General features: G+C 41.0%; 1 protein-coding gene across 2 annotated transcripts in view; it reads left to right on the forward strand.

Moving 5' to 3' along the window:
• VWA8 (von Willebrand factor A domain containing 8) overlaps positions 1 to 19,121 on the forward strand; it is a 545,205-nt gene that overhangs the window by 193,699 nt on the left and 332,385 nt on the right. For both annotated transcript variants that reach the window (XR_014819568.1, XM_021065625.2), the window contains exons 22-24: positions 14,442 to 14,517; positions 15,586 to 15,721; positions 18,507 to 18,626. Coding sequence is in view for 1 of the 2 variants with exons in the window: in XM_021065625.2 (XP_020921284.2) it covers positions 14,442 to 14,517; positions 15,586 to 15,721; positions 18,507 to 18,626 (332 nt within the window). In the remaining variant the exon portion in view is untranslated. The remainder of the gene's footprint in view (positions 1 to 14,441; positions 14,518 to 15,585; positions 15,722 to 18,506; positions 18,627 to 19,121) is intronic.

The raw sequence follows: 19,121 nt of genomic DNA on the forward strand, positions 1-19,121 counted from the left end.
GAGTCTGTGCATGACCCAACACTGTAAATCAGCTATACTTCAATAAAATAAATTTGTAAAAAATAGTTTCCTGGAGTTCCCGTCGTGGTGCAGTGGAAACGAATCTGACTAGGAACCGTGAGGTTGCAGGTTCGATCCCTGGCCTCAATCAGTGGGTTAAGGATCTGGCGTTGCCATGAGCTATGGTGTAGGTCACAGATGCGGCTCGGATCTGGTGTAGCTGTGGCTGTGGTGTAGGCTGGCAGCTGTAGCTCCTATTAAACCCCTAGCCTGGGAACCTCCATGTGCCGCTGTTGCAGTCCTGAAAGGACAAAAGAAAAAAAAAAAAGTTTCTTGTAAATGAAGAGTTTCAGTGAGTTTTGAACTCATTTGTTCAAAAATATAAAATGTGACGCTGTCCAATTAGTTCGCCACAACACAGACATCAGGAAAGATGGATGTTCCCAAGCTTAACTGTAACAAAACCCTTTGTATGTTTGATAAATGAGATTGAGAAAGGCATGCTGAGGAGCTCCCTTTGTGGCTCAGCGGTAATGAGCCCGACTGCTCTCCGTGAGGATGCAGGATCGACCCCTGGCCCCGCTCAGTGGGTTAAGGATCCTGCGTTGCTGTGGCTGTGGTGTAGGCCTGCAGCTACAGCTCCGATTCAACCCCTAGACTGGAAACTTCCATATGCAGCAGGTGCAGCCTTAGAAAGCAAAAAAAAAAAAAAGTACATTTAGAGCCTCTGAGCCAGAATAGGCTCTGCTGTTGTACCTGTCATTCTTTATCACAATTACATGTTTCCACCTCTGTCTCCCCTGCTAGACAGTGTTCTCTCCCTGAGGGCAGGGATGTTTCTTTGAACTTCCTCTTCCAGCATGATTTCTGGAATATGGTAGAGGTTCGATAAACTTTTGTTAAGCAAATGAATAAATGCAGTGTCTGTTCCTTGCTGACCATGATTGAGAGTCTGCCATTTAGAGTCCTCTCTCCGATGGACAGGGATTGGTCCTCCGTTTCCGTGAGATGAAAAGCCAGACTCACATGATACTTAAGAAAACTGCATGCTGTGACCCGCCCTACCTACCCGACTCTGCTCCCCTCCACGCAGCTCTGTTCTAGACACGTTCGGGGCTTCTCCAAACAACTCTGGTCTCTCCAAATTCTGCATGTTGGTCTGTTCCTTTGCCTGGAGGCACCTTCCTCCCATCCCTGCCAGTTAAAATCTGTTTAATCATCAGAGATTAAATCATCAGTCAAGACCCTGTTCTCTTCAGATGCAACTAGAGATTCTCATACTAAGTGAAGTAGGTCAGAAAGAGAAAGACAAATACCAAATGATATCCCTTCTATGTGACATCTAAAATATAGCACACATGAACCTATCTACAGAACAGAAATGGACTCAGAGACACAGAGAACAGACTCATGGTTGCTAGGGGGCAGGGTGGAGAGAGTGGGATGGACTGGGAGTTTGGGGTTAATAAATGCAAATGTTACATTTAGAATGGATAAGCAATGGACAAGCATTGTACAGCACAGGGAACTCTATCCAATTTCCTGGGATAGACCATGATGAAAGATAACATTTAAAAAAAGAATGTGTGTGTGTGTGTGTGTGTGTGTGTGTGTGTGTGACTGAGTCCCTTTTGCTATATAGCAGAAACTCGCACAACATTGTAAATCAACTATAATAATAATTTCAAATTTAAAAACAAACCTATTGGGAGTGCCCATTGTGGCTCAGTGGAAACAAACATGAGGATGCGGGTTCCATCCCTGGCCTTGCTTAGCGGGTTAAGGATCAGGCGTTGCCGCGAGCTTTGGTGTAGGTCACAGACGTGGCTCTAGTGTTGCTGTGGCAGCTGCAGCTCCTATTCAGCCCCTAGCTTCGGAACCTCCACATGCTCAGGTGCAGCCCCAAAAAAAGCAAAACAAAACAAAACAACCCTGTTCTCTTCAGTCAGAAGTAATTGCTTTCTCCTCTGTGTCCTCGAGGAACTTTGTTCTAATTTCTCCTGTAGCCCTTATCACATTCTGGCGTGAATTATATTTATCTTATATCTCTTTTGTCATGTGAGCTTCTTGAGAGCAGGAGCTCTGAATTTTTCCTTTTATAACCCTTCATGCCTAATAATATGCTTTACAAGTTGGTAATACATAACGTATGTTTAAAACATTCATTCTTTCTTTATGCAGACATTTATTACATGCCTAGAAGGTGAGAGGCCTGGTGAGAGGCACTAGGTATATTTTTTAAAAGATGAGAGCCTCTTGTCTATAAATGGTATACCTGGTGAAGGGACAGTCCTAGAGGAATATTATTGAACACAGGCTTTCTGCCCAGTGCACATAGAAGCCAACATCGTGGTATTCTTTTTTAAAAAAAATTATTATAGTTTATTTACAATATTCTGTCAATTTCTGCTGTACAGCAAAGTGACCCAGTCAAACATGTATATACAATTTTTTTCTCATATGATCTACCACGTTTATCACAAGTGATCGGACATAGTTCCCTGTGCTGTGCAGCAGGACCTCATTGCTTATCCATTCTATTTTTTTTAAATTTTTTTAACTCAATGAATTTTATTACACGTTTAGTTGTACAACAATCATCACACCCCAATTTTATAGCATTTCCATCCCCAACCCCCAGCCCGTCCCCCCCACCCCCAACCTGTCTCCTTTGGAAACCAAGAGTATCTCAAAATCTGTGAGTCAGTATAGTTCTGCAAAGAGGTTCATTGTGTCCTGCTTATCCATTCGAGATGGAATAGTTTGCATCTACTAACCCCAAACTCCCAGCCCATTGCTTTTGATAAATGCAAGGAGCTTTATTTCAAGGTTGACTAGCAAGGAGACAGGAGGCAGGGCTCAAATCTGTCTCCCCAATCTGGGATTCGGTTAAACTTTTATGAGTTAGGGAAGGAGAGGGGTGTGCAGATGCACTGGCAGGGCAGGTGTCCATTGGTGGGCTTTGGGATGTGGCTGTTCAGGGTAAGATGGAGTCAAGTGGGCTTCAGCACCAGCTTTTCCCAGACAGCGGACCCTTCGCCCCTGGTGTTCAGGGTCTGCTCACGCCCCCGTCCTTTGGTTCTGAGGGGTGAAGGGTAGAAATTTTGGTTCCAGGTGTTACTTGTGGTCCAGATATTCCCCTCTGTTATCTGAGGTCCAGCTATTCCCCTTTGCCTGCGTAACTTGCGGTTTTGTTCCATTGTCTCTGAAAAACAACTTGGTATTTAGTTAGAAACAGGATCGGGCCAGTCTGGGCTAGTTCTGTGATTACATGAACAACTAAAAAGTTTCTTAAGTGTCAGAGGCTGTCTATGGAACCATTAGGTCAACTGGGAGTACAGAAATGAGAAATAGGAATGATTCAAAGAGGAGGCGATATTTGAGTTGGGTTTTCCAGAAATGGGTCTTAACAGTTTGTCAGGCCAAGAGAGGAGAGAGAAAGAAAAAACTTCTCAGGAGTTCCCTTTGTGGCTCAGCAGTTAATGAACCTGACCAGGATCCATGAGGATGCGGGTTCGATCCCTGGCCTCGCTCAGTGGGTTAAGGATCCAGCATTACCATGAGCTGTGGTGTAGGTTGTAGACACAGCTTGGATCCAGTGTTGCTGTGGCTGTGGTGGAGGCTGGCAGCTGTAGCTCCGATTGGACCCCTAACCTGGAAACTTCCACATGCCACAGGTGCAGCCCTAAAAAGCAAAAAAAAAAAAAAAAGAAAAAGAAAGAAAGAAAAACTTCTGACAAAGTGCACACAATTAGGCATAGTGCTTACAGGACTATGGGTAACTCAGGCCAGCCTAGGGCACTTGACCGAAGTAGCTGACTGGAATCCATCTATTTCAGCAAACATTGTTGAACACCTAGTAGATGGTAGGTCACTTTTCCAGCAGAAGTGACTACATCAGGAACAAAAGAACCAACCCCCCCAACCTTCATATTTATATTCTAGCTGGTAGGAGAGAGAAGATAATTAAAATATGTAGTCTATCAGATAGTACGCGCCATGGGGAAAGAGAAAGCAGGGAAGGGGATGAGCGTGGACTTTACAATTTTCATAGGTTAGCCGGAGAAGGCCTCACTGAGAAGCTGACTTTTTTCTTTTTTTCTTTCTTTTTACAGCCACACCTGCAGCATGTGGAGGTTCCCAGGCTAAGGGTTGAATAAGAGCTATAGCCGCCGATCGCAGCCACAGCCACAGACACGTGGGATCTGAGCCATGTCTGCCACCTACACCACAGCTCATGGCAACATCAGATCCTTAACCCACTGAGTGAGACCAGGGCTCGAACCCACATCGATACTAGTTGGGTTCGTTCTGAGCCACAACAGGAACGCCTGAACCACGTCTTCATATTCATCCTGGAAGAGTAGAAGAGACTGCACAGACGACGGGAGAACTTTTCAAGCTCCCAGATGACTTAAAGTGCTGATGTCTTAAAAGACACACCAGCACAAGTCAGAAAGTGCTGCACACTTTCAGCCTCGTGCAGGAGGCTCTCTGCAGTAATTATCCTGACACAGTTCATTAAGCAGTGAAAAAAACGATTGCCATTTCATACCCATTCATTTATTTAATTTGGGGTGCAAGAAATGTCCTCGATACCAGAAGTGAAAAAGCGACCAGATCCTGAACTGGCCAAGTGGTGTCAGCTGTCCTCTGCTCCCACCCCCACCCCATATCCTGGACAGAAGCTTCTTGTTGCTGTTTTCCTATTGTGTCTTTTTTTTTTTCCTTTGTGACCCATTGCTTTTTTAATTTTAAAAATTTTTTGTTATAGTTGACTTACAGTGCTCTGTCAGTTGCTGCTGTATAGCAAAGGGACCTTGTTATACATATATATACAAACTTTTTTGTTTGTTTGTTTTTCGGTTGTTTTTTTTTTTTTTTTTTTTTTTCCTTTTCTAGGGCCGCTCCCGCGGCACATGGAAGCTCCCAGACTGGGGTCTAATCAGAGCTGTAGCCCCCATCCTACACTAGAGCCACAGCAACTAGGGATCCTTGAGCCGCGTCCTCAACCTACACCACAGCTCACGGCAACGCCAGATCCTCAACCCACTGAGCAAGGCCAGGGATCGAACCAGCAACCCCATTGTTCCTAGTCAGATTCGTTTCCGATGCACCACGATGGGAACTCCAACATATATATACATTCTTTTTCTCACATTATGCTCCATCATGTTGCATCACAAGTGACTAGATATAGTTCCCTGTGCTGTACAGCAGGATCTCATGGCTTATCTACTCCAAATGCTGTGGTTCGCATCTACCGACCCCTAACGCCCAGTCCATCCTACTCCCTATCCTCCCCGGCCCCCGCAACCACAAGTCTCTTTTCCAAGTTCATGAATTTGTTTCTCCCCAATGTGTCTTAAACCTGTTGGGATTGGAACAACTGGGTGTATTATGGAATGGCATTCGAAATCTCCATCAAATTTTAAGAAAAAAAAAAAATAAGACAAAGAAATGTGCTAGGGGACTGCTCCATCCTCAGCCCTCTAATTCCTCAGAGGCATTTGTTGCTTCTCCTCTGCCTTTACAATGACACTGGAGGAGTTCCCATTGTGGCAGAGCAGAAACGAATCCGACTGGGAACCGTGAGGTCATGGGTTCGATCCCTGGCCTCAATCATTGGGTTAAGGATCCAGCGTTGCCATGAGCTGTGGTGTAGGTCGAAGACGTGGCTCAGGTACTGCGTTGCTGTGGCTGTGGTGTAGACCTGTGGCTACAGCTCCGATTAGACCCCTAGCCTGGGAATCTCCATATGCCTCGGGTGCAACCCTAAAAAAAACAAAACAAAATGACATTGGAAAGTAGGCCAAGGTTGAAATGAACTCTTTAACTTTCGTTGCTGCAAGCAATATTCATCATTTTTCTTATGATGCGAGTGTCTTCCTTTAAGAAAATCTATCCTAAAAAAAATGTAATAAAACAAGTACATTACAGAAAAGTTAAACACAGATTTCCTTTAAGGTAAGAGTTCTGCAAACATGATGCTCACTCATATACTGTTTTCTATTTGAGTTGCGTGGTTAAGTGTGATAAATATGAGCACTGGGAATTTTTTCAAGTTGAAAAACAATCAGAAATTAGGATAAAATAGTTCACAGCTTATAAAATACCGAATGATATTATGATACGTACAAGATGCAACTCACATAGCAAATTTTAGGCAGTAAGTATTACATAAAAAATGTATTTGGGGTTATTCACCAAAAGAGGCCTGCGCAACCACTTTCATGGAGAGCTCGTGGACTGAAGTGTTCCCCAACTGAAATAGCCACCGGCTGATCATCATTTATGTTGATGATCAAAATATGTATTTTAATTTTATTGTGAATTGCCTGTGGTAAAATAGCTTTTGATATGTAATCTCATGAAAGATCTAGTGCCCCAGATGGTACATTATTAACATGGTAAGATAAGTTCACATAATTATATTAGGAATTTAAGCTCAGCAAGGGAAGGAAGTTTTATTTTCACACATACCTATCCAATGTATCTACATTGGCGCCCATTAGTAGATGTGCACTAAATATTTATGGAATGAACCATTACGGAATGTCCTGATATGAACATGTATTAGCTTATTAATTTTGGGCTTGATCAAACTTTTATGTTGTTACCCCCTTAATGAGGCTTTTAAAAAATATAAATGACAGATAGTGTATTTTCTGATAAAGATTTATCCAGCGAACACAATATTCATCCACCTCACACCTTGGTTTCATCTGTGTGTGCACCTTTGCACATGCTTTCAATTTCATGTTTTATTGTAGTGTATTGTATTTTTTGTCTTTTTAGGGCCACACCCACAGCATATGGAGGTTCCCAGACTAGGGGGTCAATCAGAGCTACAGCAGCCGGCCTACACCACAGCCACAGCAATGAGGAATCCGAACCACATCTGCGACCTACACCACAGCTCACGGCAACGCCGGATCCTTAACCCACTGATCAAGGCCAGGGTTCGAACCTGCGTCCTCAGGGATGCTAGTTGGGTTCGTTACCACTGAGCCACAGTGAGAGCTCCCCTCAATTTCATATTTTAATCTGCATTTCTTTCTTCTATTTCCTAAAAAAAGAAAAAAGAAAAAAGAAAAAACTGATTAGAAAATGCATTGTTTAATGTCAGGGGAAAAGGTACATGCATTGTTTAATGTCAGGGGAACAGGTACCCTGTTTTTCTTTTTTGTCTGGAAAAGGGGGAATGAAATTCCCTCAGAGAAATTAGTCATTTCGAGGCCCTAAAATTTACCAAGCCAGAAAGCTGCTTTTCAGAGCAAAGATCTCATTTGATATAGCCCATCTTAGTAGATTTTTTTTTTTTTTTTTTTGTCTTTTGGCTATTTCTTGGGTTGCTCCCGCGGCATATGGAGGTTCCCAGGCTAGGGGTCGAATCGGAGCTGTAGCCACCGGCCTACACCACAGCCACAGCTATGCCAGATCCAAGACGCGTCTGCAACCTACACCACAGCTCACGGAAACGCCGGATCGTCAACCCACTGAGCAAGGGCAGGGACCGAACCCTCAACCTCATGGTTCCTAGTCGGATTCGTTAACCACTGCGCCACGACGGGAACTCCTAGATTTATTTTTAAAACTAGACAACTTACCAAACATGCACACTTCATTAAAAGGTTTGATTATCAGCAGGGCTTTGAATCGTGGAGGCATTCCTTTTTAAGTACGTGTTAATGCAGGGCTAGGACATGTGAGGAGAGAAAGAAAGTAGGTTTTGAAAACTTTTGAAATCTTTGGCTTCCATCAGATGACTGTTTTGAGATGGCTATTTTCTCTCTGCTGTTCCCAGAAGCGCCTACCTCTGAAGAGCAGTGTTGCATCACAATAGACTTCCTTCCATAAATATTATCCCCCTAAGGTCTTCCTTCCTTTAGGGGTTTGTGAGGATTTTATGCATCTGGACCTATTGGTGGTGAGTGAGTGACTACCAAACAAACCACTTGTCCTCTGAAACGACTCTTTTAAGAGCTGGAGTCTTTTCAGTCACTTTGGCAGAAATCATATTTTGTTTATCTTATTAAAAGGACTTTTCCCCACAGTATTCAAAGTACATATAATAATACTATTTCTCTCTCACTGTTATCTGTTTTGTTACTCTACTGTATTTCCTCATACGATCTATTTTAAATCCCTCTGTAGAGATGAGTGATCTTGTGTTTCAAGAGTTTAAGTGATTGGCCAAACTATGAGGACGCAGATTGAGGCCAGAGGTGGTTTTTAACTGACAGTGACGTGGTCATAGCTAATTTGTGTCTTCCTCTTTTTTTTTGTATTGAATGGTAACACTTTTTTTTTTTTTTTTTTGAGTGATTTTTATTTTGTCTGTTATAGTTGATTTACAATGTTCCGGCAATTTCTGCTGTACAGCAAAGGAACCCAGTCTCATATATATATACATTTACATATATCTATATACACATTCTTTTTTTCACATTATCTTCCATCATGTTCCATCGCAAGTGACTAGATACAGTTCTCTGTGCTATACAGCAGGATCTCCTTGCCTATCCACTCCAAATGCGATAGTTTGCATCTATTAACCCCAAACTCCCCGTCCATCCTACTCTCTTTCTCTCCCCCTTGGCAACCACAAGTCTGTTCTCCAAGTCCACAAGTGTGTTTCTTTTCTGTAGATAGGTTCATCTGTGCCGTTTATTAGAGTCTACTTACAAGTGATATCATATTAATGACTGTTTTCATTTGAGGGCTTGGGGGAGTTTCTTTCCCAACATGGCAACATAAATTTGCCTTTTATGGGCAAGATAGGAAGGTGGTGTACAGGGAGCCCAGAATGTTTGTAAATGTCAATTAATTCTCAAATTTGTTCCTACCACCTGTGTCTCAGTCCCACTCTCTCTTTCATTAGTGATAATTATTATTAGCTCTTCTTAGCTTTATTTCACCACCTGTTTTCAAAATAAGCCTTGTGGAAATGGTATTCTTTTTTTTTTTTGGCTTTTTGCCATTTCTTGGGCTGCTCCCATGGCATATGGAGGTTCCCAGGCTAGGGGTTGAATCAGAGCTGCAGCCACCAGCCTACGCCAGAGCCACAGCAACTCGGGATCCGAGCCCCGTCTGCAACCTACACCACAGCTCACGGCAACGCCGGATCGTTAACCCACTGAGCAAGGGCAGGGATCGAACCCTCAACCTCATGGTTCCTAGTCGGATTCGTTAACCACTGCGCCACAACGGGAACTCCGGAAATGGTATTCTTGATAATGCCTTGAGCTCTTCTACACCTGAAAATATCCTTCAACAGCATTTAGTTCTCAGTCAGTAATGGTATGCTTATATTTGTGAAAATTACTATTTGATTCTATTTTCCTAATCATCCTTCTTTTTAAAATATTGAGCAATTATTTGTTAAGTGCCTCCAAGGTGCCATATGCCTTCTTTACTTTCTCATGCTTGGCTTACATAATGAGTGGACGACTGCTACAGCTGTCTTTATTTTCATGAACTCCAAAATTAGAGATTTTTATTAGCTATTTGAAACTCTTATATATCTTTTTGTTGGTTTTTTTTTTTTTTTTTTTTTTTTGTCTTTTTGCCATTTCTTGGGCCGCTCCCGAGGTATATGGAGGTTCCCAGGCTAGGGGTTGAATCGGAGCTGTAGCCCCTGGCCTACGCCAGAGCCACAGCAACGTGAGATCCGAGTCTGCAACCTACACCACAGCTCACGGCAACGCCGGATCATTAACCCACTGAGCAAGGGCAGGGATCCAACCCGCAGCAACCTCACGGTTCCTAGTCGGATTCGTTAACCACTGCGCCACGACGGGAACTCCCTTATATATCTTTTTTTCTTCCTTCACCCTTATGTTTAAATATCACTGGTTTTCTTAAGGACAGTTAACCATACACCGGTTTAAATACCACTTGCTAAAATAGCATCCTCAAAGTAAACATCACTATTTTGAGATCTTTTGCTCCTCAATAAATTAGAAGATATGAGCTTTATGTACCTTTGTAAGCAGCAGGGCAAGAACAGATTGTGCTTGCTCTCTAGAGGACAATTTTTGTTCCTTATTTTGATAAAAACCTGGACTTAATTCAATCTAAGTACTTTTATTGCATCTGGAATCATTTTAAATCATTACTGAAATATTAATAACTCCAACTAAAAAAAAAAAAAACCCTTAAAATCACAGAGTCATAAAACGACTAGAGTTGAGCACCATATTTCTTTGAGTAACCCCTTTATCGACACAGACTTTAATTGACGGACAGCTTTAGTTAATAAGACAGTAAGAAGTGAGAACAATTGGTGCTGGCATAAACATTGGCAATTAGCCAAACATTCGAGTTAATTCCTCAAGCATTGCTGGTAACCGTTGTGTACTAGAAAGACCTTTATTCAACCATGGGCTACAGAAATGTTACTAAGATGTGTTTTCTTCTCCCCAATGTTGTTGCAATTGTTGCCTCTCTTTCAGCTTTTATGAACTTATGTTTCACAGCTGTTCTTAAGAGGAACAAATCATAATAGAATGGAACTTGTAGCAAATAAAATATCCTCTTAGGGCCATTGCTTATGTGTTTGGAGAATTAATTATCTTTTAGTCCAAGATGCTTCTAAATATAGAGCAACATTTTAAATCAAATGTTTTCTGAAAAAGAATCATTGTAGCATCGAAGAGTTCATAGTCTACCTGTGATATGAATCATCTTATCACTTATTCAGTTGAAGTATATAATATTGTAAGATACTTTGAAAAACAAGCTATTTTTGTATTGTATTAAGTACTATGCAGAAGATAGTGGGATATTTTCTAGTCTTACATCATAAGAGACTTACTGACATATAAGCCAACCCATTTTTTAAAATTGAATATCATTTTACATATTTTACTATCCTTGGCTTTTTATTTTTTTTTTGGTTTTTAGGGCTGCACCCGTGGCATATGGATGTTCCCAGGCTAGGGGTCGAATCGGAGCTGCAGCTGCCAGCCTACACCACAGCCACACCAGATCCAAGCTACATCTGCGACCTACACCACAGCTCATGGCGACATGTTGGATCCCTAACCATGAACGAGGTCGGGGATCGAACCTACATCCTCATGGATCCTAGTCAGGTTCATTAACTGCTGAGCCACAAAAGGAAATCCTAACCTTCACTTTTCCTTTGATATATAAGTCAAGGGAGCGATAATAAAAACAGAACAAAACCACTTTTTTTTCCCCGTTAAGTTCCCCCTTCTCCCAGCCTACTCCGCTGAAAGCGATGATTCCTGTTTGTATTTATCCTTACAGGCAGTCCCTTTGGGGAATCGTCAGATTTGTGCTTGTTCCCTCAAATCTATAGTTTTTATTTCTATCTCTCAAGTCTTTTGAGAACTCTAATTTGACAGATTGTATGCTATCAGAATTCAAGTGATATAGAACCATTTCATTGGCCTTTTAAAAGAACAGCTTGCATTTCCTGTTCTTAATCTGCTATGAACACTATAATTATTCAGGTAATGACTGAATTTCCTTTCTACTGACAATGATGCAAGAGTTCCTTTTTCCATTTCAGTACTGGGAGGTGTCATGTTGTTGCCCATTAAATATGTGACAGCTGAGGTGAGAAATTCGCTGTATTGCTATAAAAATCTGTGTGAACACATCTCTTTCTCCTCCTCGCCCGCTGCCTTCTGTATGGCCAGAATATTAACAGGGAATTTAAGTGATAGTAATTAAACGCTGTTCTCATTTGTTTAAAATCCTAAAAATTCATGTTTAGCAGAAGACAGCATCAAGTGTATCCTTCAGTAAACTTATGAGGCCCAGGAATATGAAAAAAAAAATGGTTCTATAACTGTATATCTTTTTTTTTTTTTTTTTTTTTTGCCTTTTCTAGGGCCACTCCCCCAGCATATGGAGGTTCCCAGGCTAGGGGTCGAATCGGAGCTGTAGCTGCTGGCCTACACCACAGCCACAGCAACAAGGGATCGGAGCCTCATCTGCGAACTACATCACAGCTCCCGGGAAGGCCAGATCCTTAACCCACTGAGCAAGGCCAGGGATCAAACCCGCAGATCCTTAACCCACTGAGCAAGGCCAGGGATCGAACCCGCAACCTCATGGTTCCTAGTCGGATTCGTTAACCACTGAGCCAGGACGGGAACGCCTGTATATCATTATATTGCACAAGAACCATTCTATGTGGATGAGCACTGATATACATCACAATATATTTTCACTTAACATCCCCCAAGGCTTTATTTTAGACACATTTCAATTTGAATATCCGTGACGATAAAATAATAACTTTGGATTCTTTGTAACACATAGGGCTAGGGCTAGGGCTAGAGAAAGCGGTAGATCACCTGCTTTAGATCCTGACGGGGAGCCAGGATCATGGGGGTAGGAGCTTAGAAGAGCGGTCAGGAATGGCAATCAGCCCAGGGAATTAACTAAAGAAACCCATCACTATTTAGCCAGGTTAGAGGGAGAAGCCTTTCAAGGGTGGTGCAAAAAAGGCCAGAGAGTCTATCGACTCTGACACAGAAATTACCTGCTACAATAATAAGTTTAAATTCAACTCAATTATTGTGTCCATGATGGACGTAAACCATCTCCCCCTCAGTCCCCTGACTAGTCAACCCCAAGAGTATTTCTCAACATGACTGTACTTTCTAGTATCCACTATAAATGAATAAGAGAGATTCCTATTATCAATGAATAAGGAAGATTCTCTAAGAGAGACAGCCTTAATCTAAGCCAACATTTACTACAAAGGGTTCTATCGGTCCAGATTCTCTGTTAAAAAAAGAGTTCCATAACCTAAAATATTTGGAAGTCTCTATACAGCATGTTATCCTATAAGCTACCGTGTTGATTTTTTAATTTTTAGGATTTTTGGAGTTCCTGTTGGGGCTCAGTGAAAACGAGCCCAACTAGTATCCGTGAGAATGCAAGTGTGATCCCTGGTCTTGCTCAGTGGGTTAAGACTCCAGCGTTGCCCTGAGCTCTGGTGTAGGTTGCAGACATAGCTTGGATCCCATGTTGCTATGGCTGTGGCGTAGGCTGGCAGGTGTAGCTCCAATTCAGCCCCTTGCCTGGGAGCTTCCATATGCTGTCTGTGTGGCAATAAAAATAAAATAAAATAAAATAAAATAAAATAAAATAAAATAAAATAAAATAAAATAAAATAAAATAAAATAAAATAAAAGCATTTATGTTCATTTCATTGGTGCATTCATTTATTCAACAAGATTTATTAAATTCATCCTGTGAGACAGACATCCATTAGAAGCTAGGGACAGGATGGAGAGGAAGGCAAATATAGTCTACACTTTTTTTTTTTTTTTTTTTTTTTGTCTTTTTAGGGCTGCACCCATGGCATATGGAGGTTCCCAGGCTAGGGTCTCATTGGAGCTACAGCCCCTGGCCTACGCCACAGCCACAGCAACGCGGGATCCTTCACCCACTGAGCAAGACCAGGGATCAAACCCGCAACCTCACAGTTCCTCGTCAGATTCTTTAGCCCCTGAGCCACCACGGGAACTCCCAAATGTGGTCTATACTCTTCGATCTTCAGTCTGTGTAGAAAGAGAGTAAAATAAGCACCTATAATATAATGTGTTAAGGCCTGAAATAGGGGAGAGCCCGTATTCAAAGGGAACATCCAGAAAGGCCACGTCACTGGTCTAAAAAAGGGTCCAGAAGGGGTTTTCTAAGAAGTACCATCTGTGCTAAAAACCTGACGATAAGTAGAAGTTACGCAGAGAAGGAACTTCCGGTCACAACAGCACCAATAATGATCACAACAAACGGCTAAAGCTGGCACGCAGGTTTATTCTTTCTTTCTACCTGCCACATATTGTGCTGGATGCTAGAACACGATGGAAGATAATATAAGAAAGTAAGAAAGAAATACAATGTAGGAAACAAAACGTATATACATTCTTATATATATGCGTGTGTGTGTGTGTGTGTGTGTGTGTGTGTGTATACATAGATATATGTATGACTGGGTCACTTTGTGGGACAGCAGAAATGGGCACAAAATTGTAAATCAACTATCCTTTAATGTAAAAAAAGTAATAACGTATAAAGCTTTGAAATATTGTCAATATTTTAAAATATTGTGTTTATGTAATACAAATACATATTTCTAATTTCTCCCCTTCACCCTCAGGAAGTGATTTTGAGGGGGTGAAAAGTCACAAGGGAACTTAGTGGAAGAGAACAAGAGTAGAGAACCTGGATAATCTGTAAACTTGGGTTAATTCCCAAACCCTTGAAACTTACTTACATTGACGTCTACAAAACCCTGTTGCCCGGGGCATTTCATTTGCTCTCGTTATTCATTTTGGGAAAAGCTGGATGGTGAACTAAAAGAAAAAAAGAAAATGCTCCTGTGTTTTTATGCATGATCACCTGTCAGCTCATTTCCTTACTAACTGGAGACTGTGTTGCTTTCACTTTAGGGACACCACGGTACAATCCCTTACTCTTCAGCCTTCTGTTAAAGATGGACTTATTGTGTATGAAGACTCACCCCTGGTTAGTAATACAATTATATGAATACTTTCGACTGTAGTTTTTGAATGAGAATGATATTTCAGCCTTTTGGGCTGTATAAAATAGCGCTCCAAAGTCCACTGTTAGTCCCTCTTCGTCTATTCTGCATATTGCTTCTGGATTATTTAATGTATAAAATATAGCTCCAAAGCCCACTGTTATCACGTCTGGACTTGTAAGTCTTTTTATTTTATTTTATTTTAATTTTTTTTTTTTTTGCTTTTTAGGGCCACACCCGCGGCATATGGAGGGTCCCAGGCTAGGGGTCGAATCAGAGCTATAGCTGCCAGCCTACACCACAGCTCACGGCAATGCCAGATGCTTAACCCACCGAGCGGGGGCAGGGATTGAACCCGCAACCTCATGGTTCCTAGTCGAATTCGTTTCCGCTGCACCATGATGGGAACTCCCGGGCTTATAAGTCTTTAATTACATCCTATAACTTAGTGAGACGAAGCACATATTTTTTGGTCTGGAACTCAAGTTTTTGGTGGTAGAGGCCTGATCTATCCTTTCCGGCCCTATCCTCTCTTGTGTTACATTTAACCAAGATAGACTATGCATATTCACTCTTTCCTCAAATAGGCCACAGGATTTGAGTTTGACCATTGATTCTCTTGACTGTCCATCTCTTCGCTATAATACTGATCTCTTACAGTTATATACTCTCTTAGAACCATCAGAAGTGCAGTGTTCTAATATCCACTCTGGAATCCTCTTAACCCTGTGACACTTTAATTTTTCGATTTGTTTTCCTTGTTTTAATGCTCCCCTACCCTATGGGGTAAAATGCTGCAGACATCACCACCATAGGAATAATTATGATGCTAAAGGAAAATAATTACTGCCAAGTTAGCAGTTTAGTAACTCTGGGGACCTTTTGGTAGAGATCCATAAATTTCATTTCCAGCTCTGCTGCAGATGTTTTTGTGATATTGTATTTATAACTTACAGAAAACCACCTCTTATAAATCCAAAGTGACAAGTGCTGAAATTTTAAAAGCGTTTGCTTTCCTTTTTTTGTTTATGATGAATGTTCTGTCTTCAAAGGTTAAAGCAGTAAAGTTGGGTCATGTTCTGGTAATAGATGAGGCAGACAAAGCCCCGACAAATGTCACCTGTATTTTAAAAACTCTGGTAGAAAATGGAGAAATGATTCTCGCAGATGGAAGACGCATAGTTGCAAGTGAGTATCAAAAAGCAACTTTTCTTTCAGTATATGCAGTTTTTCTCTGGTGTCAGAGCACATACTTGGCTACTTACCTACAAGCAACACACACAAGTTCAATATAGGTCAGGTTGTTCGTACTGACAATTCTTTAAAAAAATTAATACGTCTGAACCGAGATTTGTCAAAGATGAATGAAATGCTCATCTTGCAACATTTCAATAGTAGTTTTAAGACAAATCAGCTTCATATTTTTTCTACTCGGAGAATACAAACGTATAATCCTTTTCTACTCATCTCTCAATTTGTGTGCAATTTGCTTTCTTTTATTGATATCTGGAATTTTTTTGAATGCTACCATGTTTCTATGACTCATAATATTAGAATTAATGTCAGTAAAAATTAGAAAAAATTGCTGGCCTTATTTATCATATATGTATGAAGATATGGGTATGTGTGTATACATATATATTACACACACAACACACCTGCTTCACGAAGAAATCATTCTCTGTTTTGGAGTATCTTCTTCCCTTTATTTTATTTTTGTTGTTGTGGTTAGGGAAAGTGTAGGTGGATAAATCTCGTAAGTCTGTCTCACCTACTAGGAAAAATCGTTTGTCTAATGCAATGTCAGGACACTTTCTAGTCTCTAATTTAAAATTGTTGTGTCGTGAAAAGACCTGAAGATCTATAACCAGCCATTGAAAATATGCAGTAAATAGCAAGATAACCAGACAAATTGAGATCAACCAAAACCCTTGGTGTTCCAAGAGAGCATATACCAAAGGCCCACACACTTGTCCAGGTTCATCACCATGGAGCTTTCTTCTTGGACGCTGTTATTGCAAGACTGCCGTTTCTGAGCTTAGGAAACGCAGCACTAATAAAAATATTCTAACATTTCAGTTTCACAATGAATTTATAGGGAAAAATGAGAATTTGAGTTACATAGCCTGATTTCTGTCTTTAGAAAGAGCATTCAGACTCTCAGGATTAGAATTCTGCCTGCCCTTTTCAGTGGCATTATGAGAACAGTGAAATGGAAAGTAAGAAAGAATTGCTGAAACACCTCTGTAGTTAAACAGTGACTATCTCAGAACAGTGAAATGGAAAGTAAGAAAGAATTGCTGAAACACCTCTGTAGTTAAACAGTGACTATCTCCTGATAACCTTTTACTTTTTTTTTTTTTTTTTTTTGGTCTTTTTAGGGCTGCACCCATGGCACAGGGAGGTTCCCGGGCTAGGTGTCTAATCGGAGCTGTAGCCGCCAGCCTACTCCACAGTCACAGCAAGTCGGGATCCGAGCCCCATCTTCGACCCACACAGCAATGCCGGATCCTTAACCCACCAAGCAAGGCCAGGGACCGAACCCTCAATCTCAGGGTTCCTAGTTGGATTCGTTTCCGCTGCGCCACAACGGGAACTCCGACATTTTAAATATAAGAGCAGCTGAAGCTCTTTTGAATATGGTGTCAGAAAGCATCACTTCTACAGCTATGTTTTTCATTTTCTATGCTTTTTAAAAATTTTTGTTTTTTATTAGCATTTTGATTTTAGTTAACTACTTAAGTAAATTTTGCGTGTGGCCACATACCCTTGTTATTTGTCACTCGTAGAATTAATGGAGATCAAATGTTAAAACTAATGACGGTATTAGTATTTGGATATATGGCACAATGTAGTTTACTTGTTAGTATCATAAAAACGTATAAGTTTAAGTTCTTACAGATGCATCTCAAATGAAACTCCAGGTGCTTTACAACTATCATTTTTTAAAGACAGACAGCCTCAGGCTGAGACTTAAATAAACCCAGATGACAAGTGTTTCTTCTTAAAATAACCATAACGAAGGTTTTTACTATCTTAAATTATTGTTTGCACTGGTAGTTCTGTCTGAAATGTACATCGGCCAGTAATATATAATGTTCACTTCCTTTAATCCCTTAAACATTTGTGCAAGGAAATCTCCAGTCAACTCGAAATTACTGATTTTTATTTTCAGAACTATGGTAGAATCCCTTGAATGGAAATAAATCAATGAGTTGACTGTTCCAGACCTTTGTTCTACGTGGTTAAGTTTCAGAGTGCGTAATCTAAACAGGAATTACTGCTTAGGTGGACCATGGCTGGCTTTATGCAAAGTGATGCAGCTGCCGAGTTGATAAAAACTAAAGAATGGTTGGATTATTCTTTGAGTATCCATCGTTAGGGATTCTTATCTCTCTCTCTCTTTTTTTTTAAAGGATGAATAGCATCTCAACCCAGGTATAAATACCATAAGACAGCATTTAGACAAGTTTGCTTTTTTAAAATTTTTTTCTATTTTAATTTTTTGGCCATGGCGTGTAGTGACTTGATGGGGGATCTCAGTTCCCAGACCGAGGGTTGAACCCAGACTGCAGCAGTGAAGGTGCCAAATCTTAACCACTAGACCACCAGGGAACTCCCCCACGTTTGCTTTTTAGATGAGCAAAATTTAATTTATATAAAAATGCAAGTTCACAGAGTTCCTTGGCGGCTCAGTGGGTTAAGCATCCAGCATTGTCACTGCTTTAGCTCTGCTTACTGTTGTGGAATGGATTTGATTCACAGGAACTTCCCAAATAATTTGCAATACACTTTATCAGTATTCTGTTCTTCAGCAAACTTTTTTTTTGCAACCAAATTGTTACAACCAGATTTTTTGGAGTTGTTTTACAGTTGAACAGTGTGACTCCTTAGGTGATTTAAAGGCTGTAACTTGATACTCTTAGGAATTATTAAATATCAGTAACGAATAAAGAGAAATTTTGTTTTTCAGATTCTGCTAATGTCAATGGAAGAGAAAACGTGGTACTGATTCACCCTGATTTTAGGATGATTGTTCTGGCCAACAGACCTGGATTTCCTTTCCTAGGCAATGATTTCTTCGGTACCCTAGGTAAAAACAACAATGATAATAAAAACAGTGGTGCTAATAATAATGATAATAATAATGGCTCGGTCACAAGGCTGTAATGGCCATCACTGAGTGCTACCATGTGCTGTCATCATCTCAGCCAGAGTCCGTCATCCCAGTTTTAGAGAAAAATAGAACCTGATATTCAGAGATTTTTTTTTTTTTTTTTGGTCTTTTTGCCATTTTCTTGGGCCGCTCCCACAGCATATGGAGGTTCCCAGGCTAGGGGTCGAATTGGAGCTGTAGCCACCAGCCTACACCACAGCCACAGCAACATGGGATCTGAGCCGAGTCTGCGACCCACACCACAGCTCATGGCAACGCCAGATCCTTAACCCACTGAGCAAGGCCAGGGATGGAACCGGCAACCTCAGGTTCCTAGTCGGATTCGTTAACCACTGAGCCACGACGGGAACTCCAGAGATATTCTTTTTCTAGGGTCACTAGAATCACGACTATGAGAGCTTGGCTTCCTTT

Source organism: Sus scrofa, chromosome 11 (assembly GCF_054392235.1).
Source record: "Sus scrofa isolate SSC_HxYL_T2T_F1_AM1 chromosome 11, Sscrofa_HxYL_maternal_Yorkshire_Landrace_v2.0, whole genome shotgun sequence".
Lineage (NCBI taxonomy): Eukaryota > Metazoa > Chordata > Mammalia > Artiodactyla > Suidae > Sus > Sus scrofa.